We start from the raw sequence: 26,974 nt of genomic DNA on the forward strand, positions 1-26,974 counted from the left end.
AAGCTAAGCTTCTAAGTCAAACTGGCTTTCAGGTGTGTCACTAAGTCAATAACACAATTCTAGGTACAAATGTGATTAAATAAACAAAGGAGAGATATAGGTAAGAAAACAAATGCTCTTTATTCTTTACTTACAAAGACTAGGGCTTAGAAAACTTTAGTATCCATAGAAATAAAAATGAGAGAACAAATTAAATATGTATAGAGAACACTAGACTGTTCTACAAAAAATTTTGAAACAGTGGTAATTAAGTATAATTAGAACTTGGATCCTCACATATATTAAGTCGAAATCTGTATGACTAATTGTGAATCCTCTTTATACTTCAGAAATGCTAGTATTTTGAATTCTAAATCTAACAGTACTATCCTGGGAAACTAATATAATTAGCGTCTCCACCTTTAAGTGTCCTACTGGCCCCTGAGATCTATCATCCTCCCTATGTATCAGATCCTTTTAAACAACATACAGATTTTATTCTAGGCCCAGCGTATTGTAGAGAAAAAAAAAAACCATTGTGTTGTCTTTGTCCATTTGGGCTACTTTAACAGAATGCCGTAGACTGGGTGGTTTACGAAAGACAGAAATTTATTTCTCATTGTTCTGGAGGCTGGAAAGTCCAAGATCAAGGTGTTGGCAGGCGGGGTTTCAGATGAGAGCAGCTCCCTCGGTCATAATAACCTCCCGTGGTGGAAGGGGCTAGGGAGCAATATGGGATCTCTTCCATAAAGGCACCGATCCCACTTAGAGGGTCAGCCCTCAGAACCGAATCACCTCCCAACAGCCCCGCCTCCAAACCCCATCCCATTGGGGATTAAGTCTCTGCATATTAATCTGGGTAGAGCACAGCCATTCCATCTGTCTCACTCTGGTTTCTCCCATGTCTTCCCTCTTTCATCTTCAAAGCAGGAGGGTAACTTGCTACATCCCCTTCCCAGTAGAAACTAAAAGCTACCTCACTTAGAGTGTGCATTTGAACGAGCAAGCACCGTGAATTTCTTTGTTTTTAAAGTATACTTATATTTGATATATATAAAGTGTATTTATATACATGCATACATATATGTTTGTTCTTTAGACTCTTCTTTGAACCAAGAATTTGCAGAACTTACTGTCATACCAGTTCCGAGGACTACTTATTACTGGCTGACCTACACCTTAGAAAGCTCAGGCTGACCTGAATTGATGACAATGAGTGGAAACACACCTTAAAAAACTAGAGTAGTCAGGAGTGTAGAGAGATGTTTATACTGGAGTGAAAAACACTGGGAATCATGCAAGAATGAATTCTTTTTTGTCTACTTACTAATTGCCTTTCATTCATTTATTCAGAGATCTAATTGGTAATAGGAATACTTCCACTTTTGTCCCCCTAAAATCTATTCTCAATGTATCATGTCACACCTGTGCTCAGAATCCTCCTATCTTGTTCAAAATAAAAAACCAAATACTTTGCAGTGGCCTAGAAGGCCCCTCATGATCTGTCCTTTGACGTTTCTACCCTTGCCCAGCTGCCCCCTCTCACTTTATTTCCTTCACTCTTGTCCCTATTCACCCTTCCCTAGCCGCCCTGACTTCATGGCCGTGTCTCTTCCCTCACCCTGGCCCTTTCTGCCTCTAGGGTCTTTGCATTTGTTGCCCCTCTGGCCTGGATGCTGTCTTCTCCCAGCTGTCTCAGAGATTTGCCCCCTCCCTTCCTTCAACAGATTCATCAGAGACCTTCCCTGTCCATCCCTGGTAAAATAGCAACACCCCTCTCACCTCCTGTCAACATTTCCTTCCTCCTTACCTCACTTTCTCTTTCTCCATAACTCTTCTTTCTAATTAACATGCTACATGTTTTCAGTGTCCACTGCCTGTCTCTTCCGCCCTTAGAATGTAAGCTCCATGAAAGCTGGGACTTTGAGCATTTTGTTCATTGTATCCTCAGGACCTAAGATAGGACCTGGCATCTTTGCTGGATGAGTTGGGTTGAATCACTCACTTAACATCCACAGAATGACTACTATATGCCTGTCATTATGTTAGGTGGTGCATTGGTGGTGAAGACAGTTGATAAGGAAAATAAGACTTGTACATAAATATAATACAAAATCTAATAGAAGACAAATAGATATAGTGCAATGGGAGTTAAGAAGCCCTTAATAATAATTTCTTTTTAAATCCCAGAAGTAGTGTGTGGCAGCCTCCTAGTCACTTTGTGGACCTGTCCCTATACAAGCTGGGTTCTTCATCCTGTTCTGGTTTCCCCAGACCACTATATGGCAGGTGTGTGGGGAGAGATGCACCAGTGAGCGTGGCATTCATGACCTTGACATTCCTCCCATATGGTGCTTGAGCCATATTAGTGGTGCTTTCACTTTGCTCTTACGAATTAACTGAGCCTCTGACTTGTGGATGGCTGCATACATTGAGCCTGTTCTCAATTATATTGGCAGAAGTATTTGCAATGTACACCACATATTGGTAGACAGGAGATTCAGTATATTTCATTAAAATAATGAGATCTGAAATTTATGAACAGGTCATGAAATAACATTCTTCTAAATCTAATTTCATATCCAGGCAGTGAATCATTTTAATTGCTTTTCCTTTGTTATTCACTTTTAAGGAAACAACTCAAGTTTGACAGTTCGATTGCAGGGGAGCGGGGGAGGAGGACGATAAAGCCAAACACAGCACCACATAGAGAAATGATCTGGGAAAGGCATATGGATTTGCTTTGGCCTGTGGTTCCCTCATCTTGCACCAAAGCCTTCCCCATTTGTTTTCAGGCCATACATTGGAAAGAGAAATATACTAAATTACTATATGCTATGATAAGTAACCCATGCAAATATAGTTACACTCTTTCCCTGAGTATCCAGAACACCTGTAACAGGTATTCTGACATTGAGTCTTTCTCTGTAACTCCTAGGCAGGTAACTCTTGCTTTTGCTGCTGGCTAGGGAAATACATCTCCCATTATTTGCTCCTATTTGACTAACACTGGTGCTAGGGATCAATTCTCTAATCCTCTGGAAAAGCTTATGTTTCTCAGCTACATTCTGTCCTTCCCTTATTATCATATTTCAGTTATTTATTCAAATATCTATCTCCCAACTTAACTTGAAAGTCTGTGCAATGACCACATTTGTCCTGTTTCTCATTGTCCGTTCTAGGGCTTACCATAATGCCTGGCCTATTGTACAGGCACCCTAGGTATAATTGCTAAATGTATGAATTTATTCCTAAAATATTTCATAGAGTTCCCACTCTGCCCTGGGTACTGTGTTAGGCTCCTCTGCTTTCCCAGAATCTAAGACACAAATACTTGCCTTCTCAATAGCAAGAAAAATACATGCAAGAAACTACACAGCAGATTTCAGAAAAAAAAATCTGTACATTTGTCCAAGGAATCTAGAGAAAGGAAAAACTAAGGAAGACTGAAAGGAGAGGATATAAAGGAAGGTTTCAGAAAAGTCTGCCTCTCAACTGAGTCTTGAAAGAAGACAAGGAGTTTACCTAGTACCTAAGCCAATGGAGGGGATTATATATAAAGGAAGGGAAGCTGCATATACATAGAAGTACATTCACTTGAAAAGAAGACCATGTTAGTTATCAAAACAGTACATAGAAGTCACATTTTACGTGAGGGATGCATTTCTGTTCACTTTGCATGAACCAAATTCACACATTTCCTGACCAAAATTTCTTGACTTTGCGTAAACCAAATTCACACAAAATTGACCAGCCTCTCTGTTGACCAGCTAACATGGTGCCACCTGTAACAATAGGGAGAATCCAGTTTGTAAGTCACTTGGACCACTGACTTTGAAATTTTGCCTTGTTGACAAATGTTTCATTTGAGAGGATTCACATTATTTCAGATTTCATTCATAAAGTCAGTCTGTTACTATTTCAATATTGTAATATTTTTGATTTCCATAATTCAGACCCACATGAGATGTAGCCACATTACATATGGACTGGAAAAATCCTTAGGTTGAATAGATTTTCCTACAGTGAGTATAGGTTGAAAATATTTTTGTATTATAGATAATTTCAGATCAACTTAGACACTGGATAGATTAATAAATCAGCCAAAGTCTGACTCTATGAGCTGAGATGCAGTACAGATGCAGTAAGTGACGAGACTTGGTGCTTCCCATATAGGCTTATATTGAGTATTTCTCTCGTCATCCACCCAGCACTGAAGCCATTTTAAGGCAAGGGCTGTTTTGCTCATTTTTTAATTGAATTTTAATTTTCACTCAAAACTAAAACAAAAACAATTTACATAGTTACTAGCCAATAAATGTTTATTGACTTAATAAATGGTACCTCCCCCACATTGCTGACTTGCCTTCAAAAGAGAAACTTTATTCCCCATTAAGGCATCACCTCAATCTCATTTTGAGCAACCTAGAAAAGAAACTGAGCAGATTCTACCAATTCAAAAATATTTGAGCCAACACTCTTAGCAACAATATACTGAGTAATGGTAGGTGCTGAAATCTAATTTAACAAGTGCTATAATTACTGTTTTTTTCTAGAATTGTGAAATAATATTTTGCATGTCCACATATTGAAAAACAAGAGTAGACTCAACTTGAGGGAAAGCCCAGGCTGAGCACCAATTCAGCACTAGTCTATCAAGCAAGGTTTAGGATCTGAAATACAGAGAAGGAAAATAGCAGGGTTGGCGTCCAAACTGGGAGATCAGCAATATTCTCTAGAAGAGATGGAGGTACAAACTTCCAGAAACCAAAATTCAGAGTGGTGCAGAATTATGGATGATAATATCTGGGTGGTGGGGGTGGTGGACACATGGCAACTTTAGGAAGTTCACCTGCCCTCCACCTTTATCCCACGCCCAGCCTTATATATACAAGGCTATAGCACTTCTTCACATAAGCTATTTTAAACAAGTACCAAGGACCATCTCACCTGAGCCACATGTGTCTCATCAATCACAGTTACACAATATACAAGGTTCTGTGGGGTGCCTTGTACTCAAGATGTAAGCAAAGTTTTCATCTCAGTTTCCCTAGAAAATACACTATGGAAGTTGTGGAACTGATAAAACTGGTTGGTTATCCAGATGTATGGTGAAGTCATAAAAAATTTCACTCAATGTAAATACTTACTGTTTCCCAAAAAATAAACCTTTTGAGATTCCTGCTCCTTCTTAATATGGAGCAACAGGCACCTATTACCCTTCCAGGTAAAAACACCTCAAAAATGAGCAAAATAATGAAACAATGGTTTGCAAGATGCTAGACCTCAGATGAGGTGAGGTGTGCCCTGTGAGTTCCCCAGTTTAATTCCTTAAGAGTTTCCAGGTCATGGCATAGGGAGAGCCCAGCAGCCTTTCAGCTATTCATGGGGCGCTGTCTCACTGAGGCACACTCTGCTATAAAACTGGCTGAGAGGGATGCCAGGGAAAGCTAATGGCCCATGAATACTACTGGGTACCACCATGCACTGCATTAGGTGACTGTGGAGAAGGTGTGCACATGACAGGTGCTTGGAGCTAGAAAAGCACTGCAGGATCTGGTCACAAGGCCAGAACAGCCACAGACACTATGGAAGCCAAATGCCAAGGGAGTTGCCTTTGCTACTGGGCACCAGCAAAGCCACATGAGCTGCAATACGCACACTGGTGGTGCCATATACACTGCAGGAGTCACATGCCAGCCTCCTGCATTGCAGGAGCTTGGCACTAGATTAGTCCTGAGTGCTGCAGGAGTCAACCTACCAGGCACACTGGAACCAGAAGGGAGATCTCTTCTTCTTGCAGTGTCTATCCAGTGCCCTCTACTTTTAAAACTTAATATGGTACCAGTTGGGAAAGAGAAAACATATAAAGGGTCCAACAGTAATTTTCTCAGAGTAGGCGGTAAAGGGTGAATTGGTACTACATCGATTTTATATAGAAATTGACTCAGTGACTCCAAACTTCCTCTGGAAATTCAAAGGACCTACAATGGCCAAACAACTTGAAAAAGAACAAAGTTGGTGGACTAATACTACTTGATTTCAGAACTATTATAAGCTAAAATAATGAATACAGTGTTATATTGGTGTAAAGACAGACAAAAGAGATAATTGGAACAGAATAGAGAATCCAGAAATAGACCCCCATATATGCGAAACTAGATTTCAACAAAAGTGCCAAGTGAAGAAATTCAATGGAGAAAGGACAGTGTTTTCTCAAAAAAATAGCTCTCAGACAATTAGATATCCATATCCACAAATAAATATGAATTTGGATCCATGCCTCCCACCTTATACAAAAAATCAAGTAAAAATGGATCATAAAGCTAAGTATAAAATAAAAAACTTCTAGAAGAAAGTATAAGTTAAATTTTTGTGACCTTGGATCTAGGAAAATTTTCTTAGATGGGACTCCAAAAGAATAAATTGATTAGATACAACCCATAAAAAAATAAATTGATGAATTAATATTTCTGCTCTTCAAAGCTACCCTTAAGAGAAAGAAAAAACTACAGACTAGAAAAAACTCTCTGCAAAGCATGTATCTGATAAATGATTTCATCTCCAGAATGTATAAAGAACTCTCAAACTTCCATAAGGGAACAGAAAACAGTTTAAAACTTAGAAGAAAATCTGAGCAGACACTTGACCAAAGTAGACAACTGATGACAAATAAGCTCATGAAGAGATGCTTAAATTATTAACCAACAGCGAAATCCTCATTAAAACAACAATGAGATACCATTAGGCACCTATTAGAATGGCTTAAAACTAGAATTAAAAAGCCAGATTGTACCAAGTGTTGGTGAGGATGTGGAAGAACTGAAACAGTCATGCTCATTGTATTTTCCACTTTAGAAAACAGTTTATCAGTTTCTTAAAAAGTTAAAGGTACACCTGCCATGAGATCCAGTGATTCCACTCCTACATATTTACCCAAGAAAAATGACAGCATATGTCCATACAAAGACCTATACACACACATTCATCACAGCTTTGTCTGTAATAGGCAAAAACTGGGAAGAATCCAAATATTCTTCAACAGGTGAATGGGTTAAAAAAGAAAAACCTGTGGTATATTTATATGCTACTCAGTAATAAAAAGGCATGAACTGTTGATGCACACAGTACATGGATGAATCTTGAAATACACTGAGTGGAGAGAGCCAGACCCCAAACCCCACCAAAAAAAATCACATATTTCATTATTCAGTTTTATAAAATTCTAGAAAGTGCAAACTAATGTGCAGTGTCAGAAAGCATGTGAGAATCGCCTAGAGATGTGAAATGGAAGGATGGAGAAGGGCAGCAGTGAGGGACTACAAAATCACCTGAGGGAACTTTTAGGGATGCTGGATATGTTCATTATCTTAATTCTGTGATGGTTTCACTGATGTATGCTATGTCAAAAATGATAGAATTTTACACTATAAGTAAATGCCATTTACATGTCAATTATACTTATATAAAACCCTTTGAAACGGAAAGGTTATTCTTCCTTCACAATTGTCATTCTACTGTGTTAACTTATATGTCTGATTTTATAATTTCAACCAAATAGACAAACTAATGGAATGAAGATCTAGTTAAATGGAAAGCAAGAAGTTTATTCACCTCATGAGTACATAAAAGAACATGTTCGAAGTATCAATCGTGTTACTCAGAGAACTAAATAAGTCCCAGTGAATAGTGTGATAGCATTGTACAACTTAGTATCTTTGAATGTGCTGCCAAATGTTCAGAAATCAAAAAGAGAACGACCCAGAAATGTTGACCGAAACCACACAGCCACTGCATTAAGAAATTTATTTGAGTCTTATTAAGGGCCATGACCCAAGAGGGCAGTTGATCAAAGAGCTCTACTCAGCCTGCTTTGTCTGGTGTGACATTAATTAGTACATCAAGCAGCGTGTCAAGGATACATTTGGTTTTGTGCCCTAAAAACTACAGACTGTGCACATTTTGGGGCTATCTGTGTGTGAGAGTTAGGCAAGGGTTAGCAGACTGGTAAGTTTTTCCTAAAGAATTCGACCAAGGACATGAGAACTTGACTCCTGCTCCGTTTATTGTCTTTGGTGTTCTTGGTCATGGGGGAGGGGCTGTGGCCCTCCTGCTGACACAGGTGAGATGGCTGCTGGGTGTCCTCACAGCACAGCGTGCATTGTCCTGGCTGACTCAGTCCCTCTGCAGCCCGCAGAGCTCTCCTTTCCTGTGGGACCACTGCAGGGGGCCTTACATGACATTTTTATTTCAGAGAGATGATTCTATTTGTGAGGTGAACGTAGAGACTTTCCAACAGAAAGAAAAGCTGCATTTTTCCACAACATAGCCACTTTTTTTGGATAACTGTTAAAGCAAACCATTGTGTTCTCAGGTCTTAGAAATGATTTAGTAGTTGAGAGTGGAATTAAAAGAGATTGCCTTTCATCTTGTCTGCTGCATAATATTGTTACATAAATCTTTTCTTTTTCGCCACTGTTTTTTTTCACAGCCTATTGACCTGAGTTTCCTCCCTCTTTCCTCTCATGTGTTCTGATATGTCAGATGTATTGTGAAGATCACTGGAGAAATGGTGTTGTCCTTTCCTGCCGGCATCACCAGACACTTTGCCAACAACCCGTCTCCAGCTGCTCTGACCTTTCGGGTGATAAATTCCAGCAGGTTAGAACACGTCCTGCCAAATCCCCAACTTCTCTGCTGGTAAATATATTTTGCACAAATTTTTGGAGATGGGCGTAGCTTCGCATTTTAGATGAGGGATAGACTTAGCAAAGGAATAGCACTGTAAGAAATTATTTCTACTCAGATATGTCTGCAGAATCAAACACAGAACTTCTACCAACTGTCAGCGTTTTTGTGGATGACTGTGTGTGTAGGCATGTATGTATTTTAATGTATTCCAACTATCTCTAGGGGCTAAAGAAACATTTGGAGTAATTAAAATTTGCATTAGTGACAATTTATTCATTGCTGTTTTACTTATCATCAATAGGCAATGGATGAGCAGGGTGGGAACTGAGCACAATGAAATAAATAAAATCCATTTGTTATATTGGCATCTTTTGAAGTCAAATGATATTTGGACTGTGAGCTACTCTCCACATGAGCTTGAAATTTTTTTGTGATCGGACAATTTCATTGTAATAGTAATTGTTTTGATGGAACTTTACATGCATGACATCAGAGAAGCTTATATGAATTTGTGTATGTAAATATATTTCTTTACATTTTCTATTAAATCTGACCATGAGGTCTTTATCATACATTACACATATTGTGTAAATATGTACGTGCACATTTACACAAACATACACACATTCATGCTGTTAGTATAATCGACTATGCAAGTTAATTATTCGCAATGGATGAGATGAAGGGAGTCATTCATGACAGCTTCCTCTCCATCATCTAGTCCTGATATTTCACCTAAATATCTCTCTCTAAAGTGTCCATTTTTTTCCTTCACTCATCTCCCTTGTCCAAGTGATCACTGTCATTTTCCTGGAGCACGGCAATTGCTCAACTCCTTCCCTCTGTGCATCCAATCTTGCCCCATTCCTACATTTTTCACACAGCAGCTGAATGACCTTTTATTAACTAAATCAGGTTGGCCTCACTTTGGGGCTTTCACACTGCATCTGACCCAGAATCCAAATCCATTGCTTTTGGGGGCCTGAGTCATCTACCTTGTCTGCTTTTCTGATAATCGCCTATGATCCTGCCTCCAAATCCTTGTATCTCCAGCTAGACCTGCCAGTCTTAGAAATGCTGAGGATGTTTTGTGCTCGTTTCCTCTGCCTCCAGTACTGTTGCCGCCCCTCTTCACCTGACTCCTACTCATCCTTTGTATCTCAGCTCTGCTGGGCCTCCCCTGACCATCCTACTCTCCTCTCCACCCCCAGCCACCATTCCCAAACTAAATGTGTTTGGGAGAATAACAAGAGACAATAAACTTGATTCTCTCTCACAGTACTCTATTCTTTCCCTTTGTGACACTTACTAAAACGAATAATTGTGTGTCTATTTGTGTTTGTTCATTCACCCACCACCCCCACTCACTAGATGGTAAAATCCATGTGAGATGGAACACATCTATTCATTCCCCACCATATCCTCAGTACCTTCCACTGAGCCTAGAATCTACCTGAGTAATATTTGTTGAATGAACAACTCAACTATAATTTAAAGAATTTAGTCAAGCCAGATATCTGTATAGAAGTAACTAAAGGTTGTGGGTATTTGGAATATTCAAGGACCATTATAGTCACTCACTTTCTTGAACGAATGAGACTTTTTCATGCCAGTGGTGAAAATCAGTCACAGGTCCTTCAGGTGCCTACCAAGACCACCTTCTCCTCCCTGGTCTTTGTGATGGCTCCACTGGCAAACTTCCGTCCATGTTTAAAAGTGTAAAAGAAATAATCACCCATTCAGTGAAAAATGTGAAATGATTGAGCTTAGGAAGCAGCAATGTCTCATTTCAGTTTCCCTCCCTGTTTTTGATGTGCACGTTGAGTCAAAACCTAATTTGATTTTTCAAGGTTACTCAATCTGAAATCAAGAATTACATGTCACCCTCTCCCTGGTTTGAAAATATGTCTCTTGTGAAAGTTACAGTTATTGTTTCATTTTTAGGCAGTTTTATTGCCAAGGTCTTAGGCATATGTGCAAGTGCTTTATATAGCTGACTCTTGAAAAACATGGCAGTCAGAGGTGCCAACTTCCAAAAATTTAACTATTAATAGCTTACTCTTGACTAGAAGCCTTACTGGTAACATAAATAGTCAATTAACACATATTTTATATGTGTATTATATGCCATATTCTTACAATAAAGTTAGCTAGAGAAAAGTTTTCCCGAATTGCCACAGATCTCCAAGTAATTTTCCAAAATATTTGTTGAAAAAAATCCGTGTGTAAATGGACCCATGCAGTTCAAAGCCATGTTGTTCAAGAGTCACCTGTACTTAGATTGATGTATCAGTCTTAGGAAATGAGTTAAATATCACTCTGAGAATGTTTTTCTTTGAGAAAACACTATATATACACCCTTAAATTATTATTTACTAACACAAAAAATCCTCATTAATTTGGACCTTATTAACTCTCAATGTTTGATTATTGTGTCAGATCTGGGATTGGTAAATGAAGTGACTTTTTATGATTTAGGATGTTCTAGACAAAATAGTGTGAATGCTAAAAAAGGTAATATGTTTACTTTAGTGTGGCCCTTTTCTCCTTGGTTGGAGATAAAACCATGTTTGTTTTTAGCCAAATATTTAACTCAGCAATTTTTGAGAACCTTACTGTTCAAGTTAATTCAAAAGTAGATCAGAGTACTCAGATCCTTGATTGCATAAGCTGACTAATTCAGAAGAAACTGTGGTGATGTAGAAAGGGCTATTAAGTTTGAGTTAATAAATTATTCACTCTTTAAGGCAACCAATTATCGTCATGATTGGTTAATGTTACTGGGTACTCACTGAGACTTATAGCAATACAATAATTCCTCCCTATGGGTATTAATCTATTAACATAATTCAGAACTGCAATTGTGCTAAAACCATACTGCCATTAATAATGTAATCTGTACATAGCATCAAAAATGGATATAAAGCCCAGAAGACAATTTGCTAAGATACTCCTTTATGTGGTTAATATTTGTCACAAGATGCTACTCAACCATTTTTTCTTCCCAACTGAATAGCGACAATACCCAAAATGATGCCAATACCAAGGAATTCTGGGTAAACATGCCAAATTTGATGACTCACCTAAAGAAAGTGTCGGAACAAAAACCCCAGGCTACATATTATAATGTAGACATGCTCAAATATCAGGTAAGCCTATTTATGTGGTCAGGCTATCTCTTTCACATTACAAATGTATGTATACTAATAATAAGTAAGTAAACTAAGTAAAAGTAAAGTAACATTTATTTTAATGTTATTTAAAAGCTGTAATTTATGAGAAAATGGGAACCCTAAAAGACTACTTGGGGACTACTTATAGTGATGAGAATATTCATACATATCCTTATGAATTTTATATTATAACTAAGATATTTTATTTAAAAGTTAAAGAGACGTGCCAAAAAATGAAATTGAAGAAAATCTATTAAGATTATATAAATATTGATAAACTAATTCACTGTAATTTTGTTAAGGATATTACTCTACTAAAACCTCTTATTTTAAATGATTACATGTAAGTAATCTGCTGTTTTTTCATCATATGATAATCCTATGAAATAACTTCAAATAAATCTTATATTAAGAAATAATTTAATGAGTAAAAGAGTGTTTGATACAATGCAATATAGCATGTGAGAATTTTCTTTTTGTGTCTAGGATTGCCCTTGACCCCAGTTATTATTGATCTAGTAAATATGCCTATATCAAACCAGGATTCTATAGAGCCGGATTATCCCACTGATTCCCAGCCATTTGATCTCCTAGTTATTTATATTTAGTGCATTGTAATTTGTGATTAAATATATACAAGTTGTTCTTAAGATGAGGAAACAAAATTATTATTTTTCTTAAGTTGTACTCTAATAGAAATCAATGCATCTCAAACATGACTGTAGTTACAATCACCAGGGAACTTGTCAGCAAAGACTGGTTCTGAATTGATAATAATTATAGATAGATAAAGGTAAAGATAGATGATATAGGTCAAGATAGATGTCTATATTAAAAATGTATCTATAGATAGGTATAGGTATAGATGATACAGATATAGAGATATAGATACAGATATAGATATAGATACAGATACAGATACTCATATTGGTATAGGTATAGATATAGATATAGATATAGATGATATAGATATAGATATAGATATAGATATAGGTATAGATATAATGTACTGGGCCCTACCACTTCCAGAGATTTTGATTTAATTGGTTCAGTATGTGATCCAAGTATCCGTGTTTTTCACAAGTCCTCCATGTGATTATAATACACCCTATGGGTTGAAAACCACTTACTTATAAGGAAGGAATTGAAAGTGAAATATCCATATGATGGTACATTTTACAAAGATGCAATTGAGTATAATGTTTTTCCTGTAAGAATAGTATCTAAGAATTGGACATTAAGGATAATACCAAACAAGCATATGATACAACAAAAATTCATCCCTTTTGAAAATACAATAGAAAATGCAATTTTATTTATCTTTTCTCCCCCCAAAACATTTCAGCACAGTTAGTGGCTTCTTTTAGCTTCTGAGAGAAATGTAAAGAAATAAGAAAAGGAAACTCCAATGTTATTATACCCTGAGTGAGAACATTAATTTCAGGGCATATACATGGTTCTTATGCCTAAAAAGGTAAAAATAAGACTGTAGTTGTGTTCTTTCATGAAATTTCATTACAAACATTGCCTCTACATTTTCACTTCATATTTTTTAAAGATTTAAAAATTTTAAATCCTATGAAATTTTTTAGTCTCCATATTTGTCATTAAACAAAACTAGACAGTAGACAGAATTAACCTACTGCAACATGAACCTGGTATAAAGTATTAAAGTTTAGGCAAGAGACTGAATTTTGAAATTAAGTCAGCTTCCTATTGGCCACTGACTTGGGGCACTTAATCTCCCTCATCCTGCTTCCTCATCTGCAAATAAGGGTAACAATGATTCCTACCTAGATATTTTATAGGTTTTTGTGAGGAGCTAACAGCATAATGTATTACAAAGTACTTTGTAAAATGGAAGGCACCGTGGGCCTGCTTTTGATTGAAAGTGTGCTCTGAGGACTCCCTTTTGCTGTTGTTTCATTGTGGTGTTTCTCAGCAATGCAAGGAACTCAGTCACAGGCACACTAGCATTTTTGTGAGGTTCCCCCAAATCTCAGCATGTAAAGTTTCTGGCCACCAGAGCACCACTCCTTTCCCCAGTAATGGGGAAAATCAAAAACACACCCTCACATATCCAAAAAGCACCTCAGTGGGTAGAGAAAGTACAATCAAGTTGAGAACGGCTGCTGAGAGCAGAAACGGGCAGGGAGGGCTAGAGTACTCTGCTTTGATCTATCTTAAATAATAGATTTCTAAATAAGAGTTCGTTTGCAGAGGATTGTGTTGCTAAAAATATTTAAAGTTTAAAAACTATTACAATGGTTATCTAACTAAAATTGTCATTAAAAGCCACGTCTGTCATTTTATAAAAGAACCTATTTCTGGTCTCGTTTCTGCAGCAACTGTTCCTCCTTCAGAGCTAAATCTGCCCTGGGGACCCTTCCCCATGGTGTCCATATGTGCTTGCATTGCTAGGCCAATAGAGAGCTATTTATATTCTTCAAAATCAGCAAAACTTATACTCTGTGGATAAAACTGCAAGGGCACAGATGCCACTCAGGTAACCCCTGCAGTGTGCGTGTACTTGTAAAAGAGAATCTCCTATAACTATTCATCATCACAGTGAACAATTGAGAGATAATAACCATGAATTTTTCACTGTAAACTGAGATTTCAAGTTGTTATTATTGTCTTTAAATAAGACACATTTTTGTTGATTCTTCAAACCTGGCTTTTCCCCTTCTCAAAGTCAGTTATTCCAAAGAGAATTGACAGTAGACAGTAGAATCCAGCACTTCCAGTTAGAGGACCTGGGTTCAAGTTCCTACTTTGGCAAATCCTCAAAAAAGTAATAATAACCTGCTTTGTCTAAGTCACTGGTTTGTTGTAAAGAGCAAATATGATAAGAATATTAATAGGTGACCTGCATTAAAACATTAATTCCTCACTTTCTGCTAGGCAGAGTGTTTTACATAAAACATCTCTTTCAGTCTTCCTGACAATTCTATGGGTAAATATTATTGTTAAAGTTCCATTTAGCAGGTGAGGAAATTACTGAGGCTCACAAAGGTTTAGCAATTGGTCCAAGGTCATTTAGCTTGTAAGTGACAATCAGAATTCACACCCAAGACCTTTGAATTCCTTGGCCTCAGCTCCTAACCAGTGTGCTGCCACCACTCTTACTGACATAAAGAGCATTGTAAACTCTAAAGTGTTATATTGATTATATGTCTTTAATCTTAACAATTTACCCCAAGCATTTGTGAGCAGCACAAATATGATGATGTCTTGATTTCTAAGAACATTCCTATAGGAGATAATCATAGTTTCAGGTTTTGTTTCTGAGTAACAGTCAAGCCTTAAATATTCTCTTTCCTGTCGTTGGCAAGGTGTCTGCACAGGGCATTCAGTCCACGCCTCTCAACCTAGCAGTGAACTGGCGGTGTGAGCCAGCAAGCACTGACCTGCGCATAGATTACAAGTACAATACGGATGCAATGACAACAGCTGTGGCGCTCAACAATGTGCAGTTCCTGGTCCCCATAGATGGAGGAGTAACCAAGCTCCAAGCTGTGCTCCCACCAGCAGTCTGGTAAGGAACCACCAGTCCCTTTCCACTTCACCAAAGGGCTCCTTCTGGGCAAAGGTATCACCGACTTCTTAGCATTTGTGTTTCCTGCAGGAAATCACAGCAGGCCTCTGTGCCAGGGTTCAGAGCAGGAAACAGAAACCACTATAGCTATTTTAAGCTGTTTAGATGCTCGCACAATGGTGGAAGTGCTGGAGGAACAAGCTTTAGGCTAAATCTCCAATATTTCCCAGAACACTACAGAACTAGCCCACCAGGGGAGCTGCAACCTCTGCCACCAGAAGGACAGACATTAAAAGGTGGCCAGTGGTGCCATTGAATTCAAGCACCCCCACTGTTACTCTGATCTAAGGATAAGAAGGCTCCCATTGGCACTGCCTTCACTGCTTTCCAATACCCACAAAAGTAGAAACTGGACTGGATGGAGCACTGGTGTTAGAAGATCTGCACATCCTAGTTAGGTTGCCGGCCATCAGAAAAACAGCCAAAATAGCAGCAGAAGATGGCCTCTGCCTCCCTTCTATCCTCCATATTGCAAACAGTGTATGTAATTGGTAGGGCCTGATCTGCATCTAGGACCCTATGTACAGGAAATCTCAGATATGTAGGGTTTTCTTGTGTAGTATCTGGAGTATAAAAAAGCATACTGGGGAAGGTATGGGGACAGAAACTAAATAAACACTAAGTAGCAATAGTGTCTATTAAAAAGAACTTATTCTCCTAGAAAAAGTACTCTAGTTTTTCCTTATGATTGTCAGAGGCAAAAAGAACATTAAAAATAAAAAAGGAATATTAGTCACATGGCAGCTCCAATTCAAATTATGTGAATTAATTAATTAGCTAAATCATCCCATCTATTTTTTCATTAGATGTGTTTTAAAAAATTTAACTTCGTTGTCCTCTAAATGTTTATCTATTTGACAGTGTTGTGCTAGTTACATTAAGGAAGATGAAAGGAGAGAATTTATGTATGGATGGATAAATGGGTAGATAAATAGAAATGTTTAAATTGTAGTTAAAAATTTTTAAACCAACACTATGTAGAAAAAAAATATGGCATCCCTTAAACCTAAATATGCCATCCAAAAATACTTGCTTTTGCAAAAGTATTTTACTTATTTTATTTTTAGGAATGCAGAACAGCAAAGAATATTGTGGAAGATTCCTGATATTTCTCAGAAGTCAGAAAATGGAGGTAATGTAATCACAGACTTGTTTTACTTAATATATAAAGCTGAACTAACTTCCAGGTATTAGAAAACTAATAACCAAAATACACTTAGCTCTAAAAGCAAGCAGAATATTTCATACATTAAACAGACCATACCTTAAGTGAAGAAGAGCTTTTAATGAGGCATCTTTCCCATTCTCTATCAGATCTCACATTCCCTGATAGTTTAGATATGTTTCACTTTCTTCTGACATTAATCATAGGTTGGAAAATGCCTTCCCTTCCAAGTAGCATGCTCCCAAATTTTGAAGTACCATTAGCTGAGTTACACTTTAATCAGCATGCAAAAAATCTCTCATACCATTAGTGATAAATTTTCTTCATCACCATTTATCACTGAAACATACATTATTTTCTAGTATTGACACAATATTTTCTAGATTTACAGGTTAACTTTTGAATATAACTTCCAAAATCATATCCAGAATGTTGTGTTGACCATTATCTTGTAATCATACTCTTTTTATAGGGGTGGGTTCTTTATTGGCAAGATTTCAGTTATCTGAAGGCCCAAGCAAACCTTCCCCATTGGTTGTACAGTTCACAAGTGAAGGAAGCACTCTTTCTGGCTGTGACATTGAACTTGTTGGAGCAGGGTATCGATTTTCACTCATCAAAAAAAGGTTTGCCGCAGGTAACTGGATATTTTGTGAGTTCCACTTGTAAAAAAAGTGATGCCTTTGCTACTCTTCCTTAAGAAGGAACAGGTTGTGATTTTCCCTTCTTCCTCTTTTTCCCCCTTCCCAACCACCACTCGCCCATTCCAGTTAGAAAGCAAACCAATTGTTGAATGAAGTAAAAATAGGACAGTGAACTGGAAGTCAGAATTAGGAGGGCCCTGACTACTTATCATGCTCTGACTGTTTTTTATATTCGGCTGACTAGTCATTCCTATTATGTACATGCATACATGAGGTTAATGAAGTAAAGCCTACTTTTGTCACATTGACAAACAAGATAAATGCTATTTGCCTTTGAATCTATCTCTTGCCTGAAAACTTTTTTTTTTCCCAACAGGACTTCATAGATTTTAGACTTGGCAGGCTTAGCTGCAATTTCAGAGGATCCGTCTTTCATTTAAATAGCAACCTTAAAGAATCTAGGCCAGAGACTGGGACTGGTTATCCATGACTGAACATGGCTATGTGGTTTTTAGTACACATGATCATTTGTGGGTGGAAGGTTTCCCTAATATTAGGGTGATTATACTTGTGAATGATTTGTTGGGATATGTCCTGGTTGTTGTGCCAGTTGTGCTTATGTAATTATTAATTATATCCCTTATCTTCTCAAAAATGATCCAGATTGAAATGTAATTATATAGGCATTCTTCCTGTAACAAGGTAGATTCTCATATTCAGTAACAAATCTCCAACTTATTCTGGGCTAAACCCAAACCATTGAAAAATGTTCCGACATGCAAATGTGAAAAGGCAACCTGCTGGTCTGGAAAACTGACAACTTAAAAAAACTTTATTATGTTATATTACTATTGTGCCCCTCAAGTATGCAGTACTTGGCTTCAGGGATAGGACAAGAAAAATAGAAATGTTCCATATAATAATTACATTATGGAAATATCAGGTAACCTGTTGATATGTTGTTTTGTTTTACAGGAAAATACTTGGCAGATAACTAATAGAATCTTATGCAAGGATTTGGAAGATTCATGTAATGGAGAACTGTTGTATGAGAAACAGATTTTAATTTTGGTTTAATGAAAATAAACCAAAATCTGCACTTGGGATATATCTGCTGGAAATGTCAGTGACTTTCAGCACTGATTTCCCTCACATAATACCACGATGAGCAGTCCTACAGTATTTACTTTTAGGTGTAATATTGTTAATGGTTTTAAAATGTAATTATTGTATTTGTAAATTGTACTCATTCCAGTAAGGCAGTTAGACACTTGAGTTTTAGCATTTTACCATTCCTGAAATGGATGTAATTTAAACTGTGGTATGTAAATTTAATAGTAGTCCTGTTGAATGGCACAATGCTTACAGAGGTAGATTGCATTCTGTCAATATATAAAATTGAAATATAATATTGATAGCCGTCATAAAGGGGTACCACATAAAAAATTAAGTGGAACCAGAAAAAACTTCCTTTTCTTCAGTCCTTAGTAAGTTTTAATGTAGTGCTAAATAAAAACTCTATCTTCAAATGTTTAGTGAGTTAAATTCAGGAACTATTTCAGAAAAAAAGTTCTAATGTTATGGCATATTCAAAAAAAAGCATTAGTTACCACTTTTTAAAAAGCTTTTTTTTCAAACTGCAAATTTCATAAAAATGCAAACTGTGTAAACAAGGGCCTCTTATTTTTATAACTTGTGTAAAAAGGGAAAGTAATTCATATTTAAAGTTTAAGTATATGAAATTATAACCAAGAGTAAAGATGATGTTGAAGTCTTAACTACTTCCCTCTCTCTACAGTTTAGCAAATGTGGAGATTGCTGAATAATGTCAGACTAGAACCAAAATTGTGATTTTAAAAATTTAAGACTGTCCATAGTTGAACTGGGTAACAACTTTTCCACAGTCACTTTAAAAAGGGAGTCTGTCCCACCTAGCAAGGAGGAGGGCACCACATATCTTCCTTTTTACCCATAGGAATCAAAACATTGAGACTACAAATCCTAAACACAAAAGCATTTTAGTCCTCTGTTTAAATCCAGAAGGAGAATTTTAATCATCATCATTTATATCATTAGGAAGGAAAAAATAAGCTTTAAAAATGAAATTCTATCCACATTATTGTGTGATAAATTTCCTTTTGGATAAGATTCATTTTATGTAGCTATAAATCTTTGCCATTCTTGGGGAACTAAAAGAGAATTATCAAAAATTTGTGTCTTGATTTCATTGTTGCTCGATATAATAAGAACTGTAATTACTCAATCTGACCTCTCAATATAGGATTCGAAATAGAGAAGCACTTCTTCAGAGGTAGGTCTCAGTTGTAAAACCTTCCTTCTTTATGATCTGAAAACATGAAACTTCCTTTAAGTCACAGAACTTATTTTAAATATAAACCAATTTCTATTCTAGGTTATACTATTAAATAACTTAATTAAGTTGTTATATTTACCATTAGTTGCTAAATTTCATTTTGCATTCACTCATGCTTGACAAAGAATCTTTACCCCTGTAAATTTTAGAATCAAATTAAATTTTGTAAGTCTTACTTTTGAAATGAGATTGTGACTGGCATTTGTTTATAGTGGAATTTTTAAATTAATTTTTGTACTTTTCAGTCAATGCTTGCTACCAAAAGAATGTTCAAATGATCTGTTTTACCTTAAAGGAATTCTTATTTTTCAAAAAAACTCTCAATTGGCTCCCCAAGCAATCTGGTGTTGAAGTTTTTTGAACAAAAAATTAATATATTCATTTTAACTAAATATACTCAATTTGATTTTGAAACAAAAATAGAGAATACAAACTTTTAAATCTCATGAAACATGGGGACATTTCAAATACTAAAACCAATCTAGAGTAAGCAGCAGAAGATTGAAAATTATGCAGCATATAAATATAAAAATGTGTTTTTAAGTAATGAATTCATGAAAAACATGTTGAATATTAACACAAACCATATTTAAAATGTGTAAATATTAGTGGTTTCCATGTCTTGCTCTTTGTATTTTATTGTATTTTATTTTTTAAAGTCCTAGAGTGAATTAGTAACTAAACACGAGTTTTTTCCAAAGAGTAGTTGTATTGATATTGTAAAAATATAATTTTAAATGTAGATTACAATAATCGCCACTGTTATTCAAATGTTTCCAGGAACCAAATTTGAAACTATAAAGATATCCTACCATGCCATAATTGGTCTTTGTAAATCTGAATGTAAGTCAGTGATTTCAAAACTGTTCAACCTTGAATAACCAGAACCTTAATAGAGAATATTCCCTTCTCCTTTCAGAAAATAGGTCAAATAATAACACAGTAAATTTGTAACAGGGATTTAAATTTGGGTAGTTTTTTTGAACCTAATGGTTTATAATCTCCTGTTATACCTGCAGCCACAATACTGTACAATAAGAATTCTGCTAGGAAAAATGATTCTAGACAATACAAGAGTCTCAGTTATAAAAGAAACATTAAATCAGGTTCATTATCCATTCCTGAAACAGGACAAAATGGGCTAGTACATATTAAGATTTCAATACCAGGGGTTAAAATTTTTAAAAAGGGTTTTCATTAACCAGAACTCCATTCCCTGAACATTATGATTTAAAAAGGTTCTGCTCTAATAAGATAGAAAGTATGGATATGATACTGCTTGATTTTGACAACATGGAAAGTATGTTTTTCTTTTCAAATGAATTCCATATTTTCGTGATAGTTTTAAAAATAAATTCTTATTAAGAATTAGTCTGAATTTTGCCATAACTGGAATTTATAATTCCTAAGATTTAAAATTTTTATTATTTTTTAAAGCTCTATTCTTCTTTACACCTACAGCCAAAATGAAAATCACTGTATGATATTTGGAAATATATTTCACCTGCAAAGAGAAGACATTTCAAATGGTTTCAAGGGGGAAGGAATGTATTATTTTTGTTTTTATGATTTTTACTCAATCTCAATCTGCAAAGTGTTTGAGGCAATAACTACACAAATTTCCATGTCTAAGTCTTCTTTACAAAGAAGTCTGGTAACTACATTAGCTCTACCACCAACTCCTACTATGTGACCTTATGTAAAATGCTGCCCTTTTCAGTTTCTCCCCTTGAGAATGAGGAATTGGGATTGCCAGTCGTTTTCAAGATATTCTGAACAGCAGGACCTTTTCTATTAAAATTGCACGTGGAATCCTTGTAGGCAAAATAGCTCAAAGCAATGAAGGAGTTCATCCAGCAGTTTAATTCCGGGCCCTCCAGAGCACTGATCAGTGATCTATAAAGTTTCTTCCACTTCTGAAGTTCCATGATTCTACTTGACTCAGATAAATCCTCCTTTTGGGGCTTCACAAGGAAATTTGTACAATTACTACAATTGACCATGTATAATAACAATCGCTATTTACTTAAGTGCTTACCATATGCCAGTCACTATAGATATTAGTTCATTGAATTATTATGTGAATTGTACTTTTTAATTCCTTTTTCACAAATGGTGACATTGAGGCTTAGACAGATTATTAATTTGTCTAAAGTGACACAGTAGCTGAAAGGAACCCAGTTATCTTCACTTGCAGAGGGAGCCCCTTACCTATTTTGCTTGTTCATTCTGGGAAATAAACCCTTCTTTGTTATTTTACTATACAGATTACATTTGAATTCCAAGGTAAAAGGTGCTGTGAAAAATTAGTATCAAAATAAGGATAATTCCAATAACAAAATTGTTGGAAAAGAACATGTTTCTCAAAGTATGATTTGTGGACCACTTGTATTTTTATTTTAAAAGGGCAATGATTTTGGTTTTGTCACCACTATATCTTCAGAGCTTAGAAGATAGCAGGCATCAAAAAATTTATAATGAATGAATAAATCTCTAAGGATGGGGTTTAAAAATATGTATTTGACAAGCACCTGAAATTTGAGAATCACTGCCCTAGTAGATTCCTCAGGTCCTTCTTAGTTCTGACATTATATCAGATTTTAAACATTAAATTATAATTGAATACCATTTTTCTAGTGAGTTTATTTCTTTCATTCGGTCCATATAACTGCTTCCAATCTTAAAAAAAATAGAGCTTTTTCTAGGAAAATCCCTCTCTTTTCCGTAGACTTCTCCTTTTATGCTATCTTACTCTCAAGGTAGCTTGAAATGCATTTTCTCATTTTCACACTTCTGTCCTTCTCTTTATTGTCTTGAAAGATTAAAAGAGCAGAGGTGAGGTTGCAAGCTGTCCTTATTCCAAATACAAAGTCTTAATAAACGTCTCCCCTTGCAAGGGACACAAACTTGTGAGTTGACACTGGTTTTTTTTTTCTTACTTTGACTCATCTTTATTCTTTTTTTTTAATTGAATATAGTTGATATACAATATTGTGTTGGTGTCAAGTATACAACACAGTAGTTCAACAGTTACACACATTAATTAAATCCTCATCCCAACTAGTGCAGTTGCTATCTGTCAACTTAAAAAGATGTTACAGAACTAATGGCTCTGTTCTCCATGCTTTACTACCATCCCTGTGACGAACTTATATTATGATTGAGTAAATCAGATTCTTTATAAATGTGGGCTGGTGTCTTTCCAAAAGAGAGGCACCACTCATTTTTTATTGGTGTTTCTGCTTTTCAGAATAATCACTGGCTGTCAAAGTTAAACAATTAAAGTTAAAATGTGCATGTATCTACTAAGGAGATGATTTTGCAGGGCTTTTTCTTTTTCCCAAAAGATTGCGTATTTGACCAAAATCTTATTCAGTTTAAATGTATTCATTTTGCTACATGGCTTTCTGATAAGCATTTTTTTTAATGGAACCATAATATTTTATGATATCAAAATGCAGGTGATCTCGAAGTATCACTTGAAAAGTGAAATGAACACGATGTTTCCTTGAAATGAGTCAAATTAAATTGTTGAGTGAATGAACAAATCAACCCATGTTACACTGATTAAATAGACTGTGCTGACACCCCAACCCACCCCCTTTTACTGTGTGCACTTCTCCCTTGAGGCTTTGTTGTATTTTCCTTTCAGTTTTTTTTTCATTTGGCAGGCAGCATTTAAGTGCCATTCTCCCACTCATGAATTAAAAGTAGCTTCTATTAACATTGCATTTGTGCATGAAATGTATGGAGGAAAAATGAGATAAGGGTGCAATGTTTAAGCCTCCAAATATTAAAAGCAAACAAATAACAAAGACCCACTAGCTTTCCTCTTGTGTCATTGCTTCGATGTTCTGTCATCTTCTGTAGGCTAGAGTTGCACTTTTAATATCTAATTGAAATCTAAATACCCTTCTTGAAGGCATGCCAGATTTTAGGATCCATTGAGTTGACCATGGCCAGATCTCTAGTTTGTCCCTCATGTTTAATATCTGATCTCATTCTAAATGATTATTCCTATGAGAAAAAGTCACCTCCTTGTTGACATTCACTATGGGTATAATAATTTATTCTCTAGGTTTAGCTTCTAAAGTTATTTTTCCTTTGATTTATAATATTTCTGATTGTCTCCTATCCCTAGGGTGGTACATTGCCTGTTCTAACCACATCTTTAACCTTCTAAGAAAAATGTTTCAATGAAAAGCAAATATATTTTTATGTGTCACTTAATAGATAAGAAAAATAAATAAATGATATTTCTACTACATTCACCTATATTCCAGTATTTTCCAAATCATGTTCAGGTCTACTGGTTCTGGCAAACGTTCATAGTAGCTTGAGAATAAACGATACTGTACCATATCCCCCACTCCTTAGACACTGATACTAAAGCCTAGGAAAGTTATTGGATCAGGAAAACACTTTTTTCCTAAACTTGAAGAAATTTAAGAGACGTTTCCTTTTAACATCAGTTTTTGCATCTTTCAACAATTGCAAATAATATAACCAGGGATGCTTTGAAAAGATGCTTCTTGGTTTTTGTTTTAACTGTGAGGGAAATTCCTGCCATTTCAAATTAATTAGCATATAAATATTTGAAACAAAACAATGAAATTGTTTTAACATTTCAATTTTTTTAAGTATTATTTTTGAGATCTGTGCCTGTGAGCAATACATCTATCTGTTGCTATCTGTTGAAGATGGTCCAAATTCTTTGCAGAGTGGAATTAATGCTAGTGAACAATCTTTGGTAATATTTTATTAAACAGCTTAAGAAATTAAATCATGATAGATCAATGCTGACAGCATTTTTCATAATCTTATTAGAAATTATATGAAAAACACTTTAGTTAGAGCTAAGAGCATAGATTTTGCACAACTCTATATTAGTGAGCATTTCATAGTTCTTTTTTGCTTTGCTTTTTTTACAAATCAATTATTTTCACACAGAATCAACAAAGTTCTTTTAAAAAATTCCTGGGCAAACTGTTATCAGACATAAAAGAGTAAAGCTGAATCACTTTGTATTTCTCTAAACAGAGTTCAGTTTTTAATTCATTCAGTTTGATAGATCATAGCCATTATCATTTTTAAATATTCTTGAATGAGTATATGTATCATGCAATTGTCAATTCCATCTCAGTTTTATGTTACCTCATTGACATTTTGTCTTTTTTTTTTTTTTGGTGAAACAAATGCTTAATTTTATTCATACAAAATTACTTTAAACTATTTAAAATTATGTACCAAGTGACACTCACTGGGATCACTATGTCAAGATCCAAAGCCATATTTTTTATTTTCCTTGTGAGATGCTAGGATAATTCTTATAGCTGGGTTAATTTTGCAGGTCAATATTTAGTTCTTGCTTTGTTAAATGGATATGTTTGAAAGATTTTGGCTCCTGTCTAATCTGTCTCTCCGTTTCTCAACTAAGGGACTTGGAAAAGTGCTGCTGAATAATTTTTCTTGAAAAGCCAGCTGTTGTTATGATGATATGCTAATTGTACCTATAAGCAGGGTTTTATCACAGGCCAAGCAGTAATTAATGGAGCTGGCTTTTCAACCTGTTTGAATATTATTGAGTTTCAAAATACGAAGAATTTTATTTCACTTTGTATAGGAAAAAATCTATATGAATGATCAGATTTTAATTTTTATGCCTACTAACTGGCAATGTAAGACATTGTTTTGTTGGGTTGTACTTTTTGTACTTTAACAATAAGAAAAACTAGAAAAAGAATCTCAGAGAAATTTTGCTGTGTTTCTAAAGGTAATAAAATACAGTCAATTGTCTTAAGGAAAATGCTGTTAGTGTATACTTTAATAATATAATACTTCAAATGGTGGTAACCTTTATTTAGTATTCTCCATGATCTTTGTAGCAAAAGTAAAAAACTGAATTTCTTTATGACCTTGTACAGAGTATGTAATTTCACAGAACAACTTGGGCATAAAATATTTATAAAAGGAATTGTGGGTTAAAATACTCAAGTATACTTTTTAAATTTAATTAAAGTGCCCATGTCTGGCTCTTTTTCCTACATGTGTAATTCAACAGAGAATATTTTATTCTCATAGCTACTGGTTTGTCTGGGATGAAAGTTTTACTGCTTGTGTGCTGTATTCGAGAGAAAACAAGCAAAAAAGCAACAGCTTGTTCCTTCACAGAACTGCAGCAAAGCTCTCTGTTGAGCAATGGTGACATGAATATGTAATATTACTTATTGAAGGTAATCATGAGAACATTTTAACTTTACTTGCCTTATAAGTTAGAAAGGTGTGGATATCATTTTTTTGTAAATGATGACTTTTACAACTGATTTTTCCATCATAATTGTCCCAATCACCCATTTCACAAAATCCTGAATATGCAATTATTTATCATGGTACATCATTGTAACTAGGGTTCCCATTTCAGAACAAAGTTCAATTATATGTGAGAACAAGATGAAATATCTGAGTAAGTTGTTATTTAAATGTGCTTTTTTTTCTGAGAATAAATAGAAAACAAAAAAATAAATTGAGTTGTAAACCTCTTTTATTAATGGCCCCTTAAAATCGTATCCACATTTCTGGAAAACTCCATTGCATGTTTAGGGTGGCAAAGTGAACAAAAGGTCTGGCGTCCAGCAAGGGATTTAGAGTTAAGACAAATCCCAGCTCTATAATTTAAATATAGACTTGAGCATGCTACTCAATGATTCTTATCCTCGGCGCAGCCCCTCTGGGCAGTGACCACAGATCCTCTACACCCTTGGGGCGGCTCCGAGGAGCAAGCAGCTTCCCTGCCCGGGGCGGGCCAGGGCTCTGTTTGAAGAGGTCACTCTGGAGACGCGCGGCGGAGTCCCGGGGAGTGCGCTGCGCCCAGGGGCAGAGGGAGGCGCGCGTCCCCGCCGTGGACGAGCCCGAGGTCTGGGAGGACCCGAGCTGAGCTGCGCCGGCAACTCCAGCCCTGCTGTGGGTAAGTCGCCCGCCACACCATGTGCCCGGCCGATAGCGGAGAAGGGAGAAAGACCAAGGTACGTTCAATGGTCGCAGGGGCTAAGCAGGGAGGGCCCTGTGTCGAGAAATGGCCTGTTTGCGTTAGCTACGACCTCTCTGACTCCAAACTCCTCCTCCCCTCAACAAGTAAGAAAAAATAGCCCCCAATTTGGGAACTGTAAGTGATCCGGTTGATCCTCCTCCCTCTTGAGTGTCTGGGCTTTAGGGTGATGCCTAGTGCAGAGCTGGCCAGCCCGGTCTATCCCCGGAGCAGCCTGAGTCCTGAGCAGTCCTGAGGCCAGACTGGGGATGTGCGGTGGCCGCACCCCCTATGGCACCTCCTGGTTCCAGCTCTGGCTGCAGGGC

The 26,974-nt window shown here is 36.2% G+C and overlaps 1 protein-coding gene across 9 annotated transcripts in view; it reads left to right on the forward strand.

Annotated features, from left to right (window-relative positions):
* The window catches only part of SGIP1 (SH3GL interacting endocytic adaptor 1), a 190,060-nt gene extending 167,306 nt beyond the window's left edge, over positions 1-22,754 (forward strand). For all 9 annotated transcript variants that reach the window (XM_057500290.1, XM_057500291.1, XM_057500298.1 and 6 more), the window contains 6 exons: positions 8,524-8,679; positions 11,687-11,819; positions 15,179-15,381; positions 16,509-16,573; positions 17,079-17,243; positions 18,226-22,754. In XM_057500290.1, coding sequence (XP_057356273.1) covers positions 8,524-8,679; positions 11,687-11,819; positions 15,179-15,381; positions 16,509-16,573; positions 17,079-17,243; positions 18,226-18,248 — 745 coding nt within the window. In that variant the 3' untranslated portion in view covers positions 18,249-22,754. The remainder of the gene's footprint in view (positions 1-8,523; positions 8,680-11,686; positions 11,820-15,178; positions 15,382-16,508; positions 16,574-17,078; positions 17,244-18,225) is intronic.
* Positions 22,755-26,974: the final 4,220 nt, after the last annotated feature.

Source organism: Manis pentadactyla, chromosome 4, assembly GCF_030020395.1.
Source record: "Manis pentadactyla isolate mManPen7 chromosome 4, mManPen7.hap1, whole genome shotgun sequence".
NCBI classification, from domain to species: Eukaryota; Metazoa; Chordata; class Mammalia; order Pholidota; family Manidae; genus Manis; species Manis pentadactyla.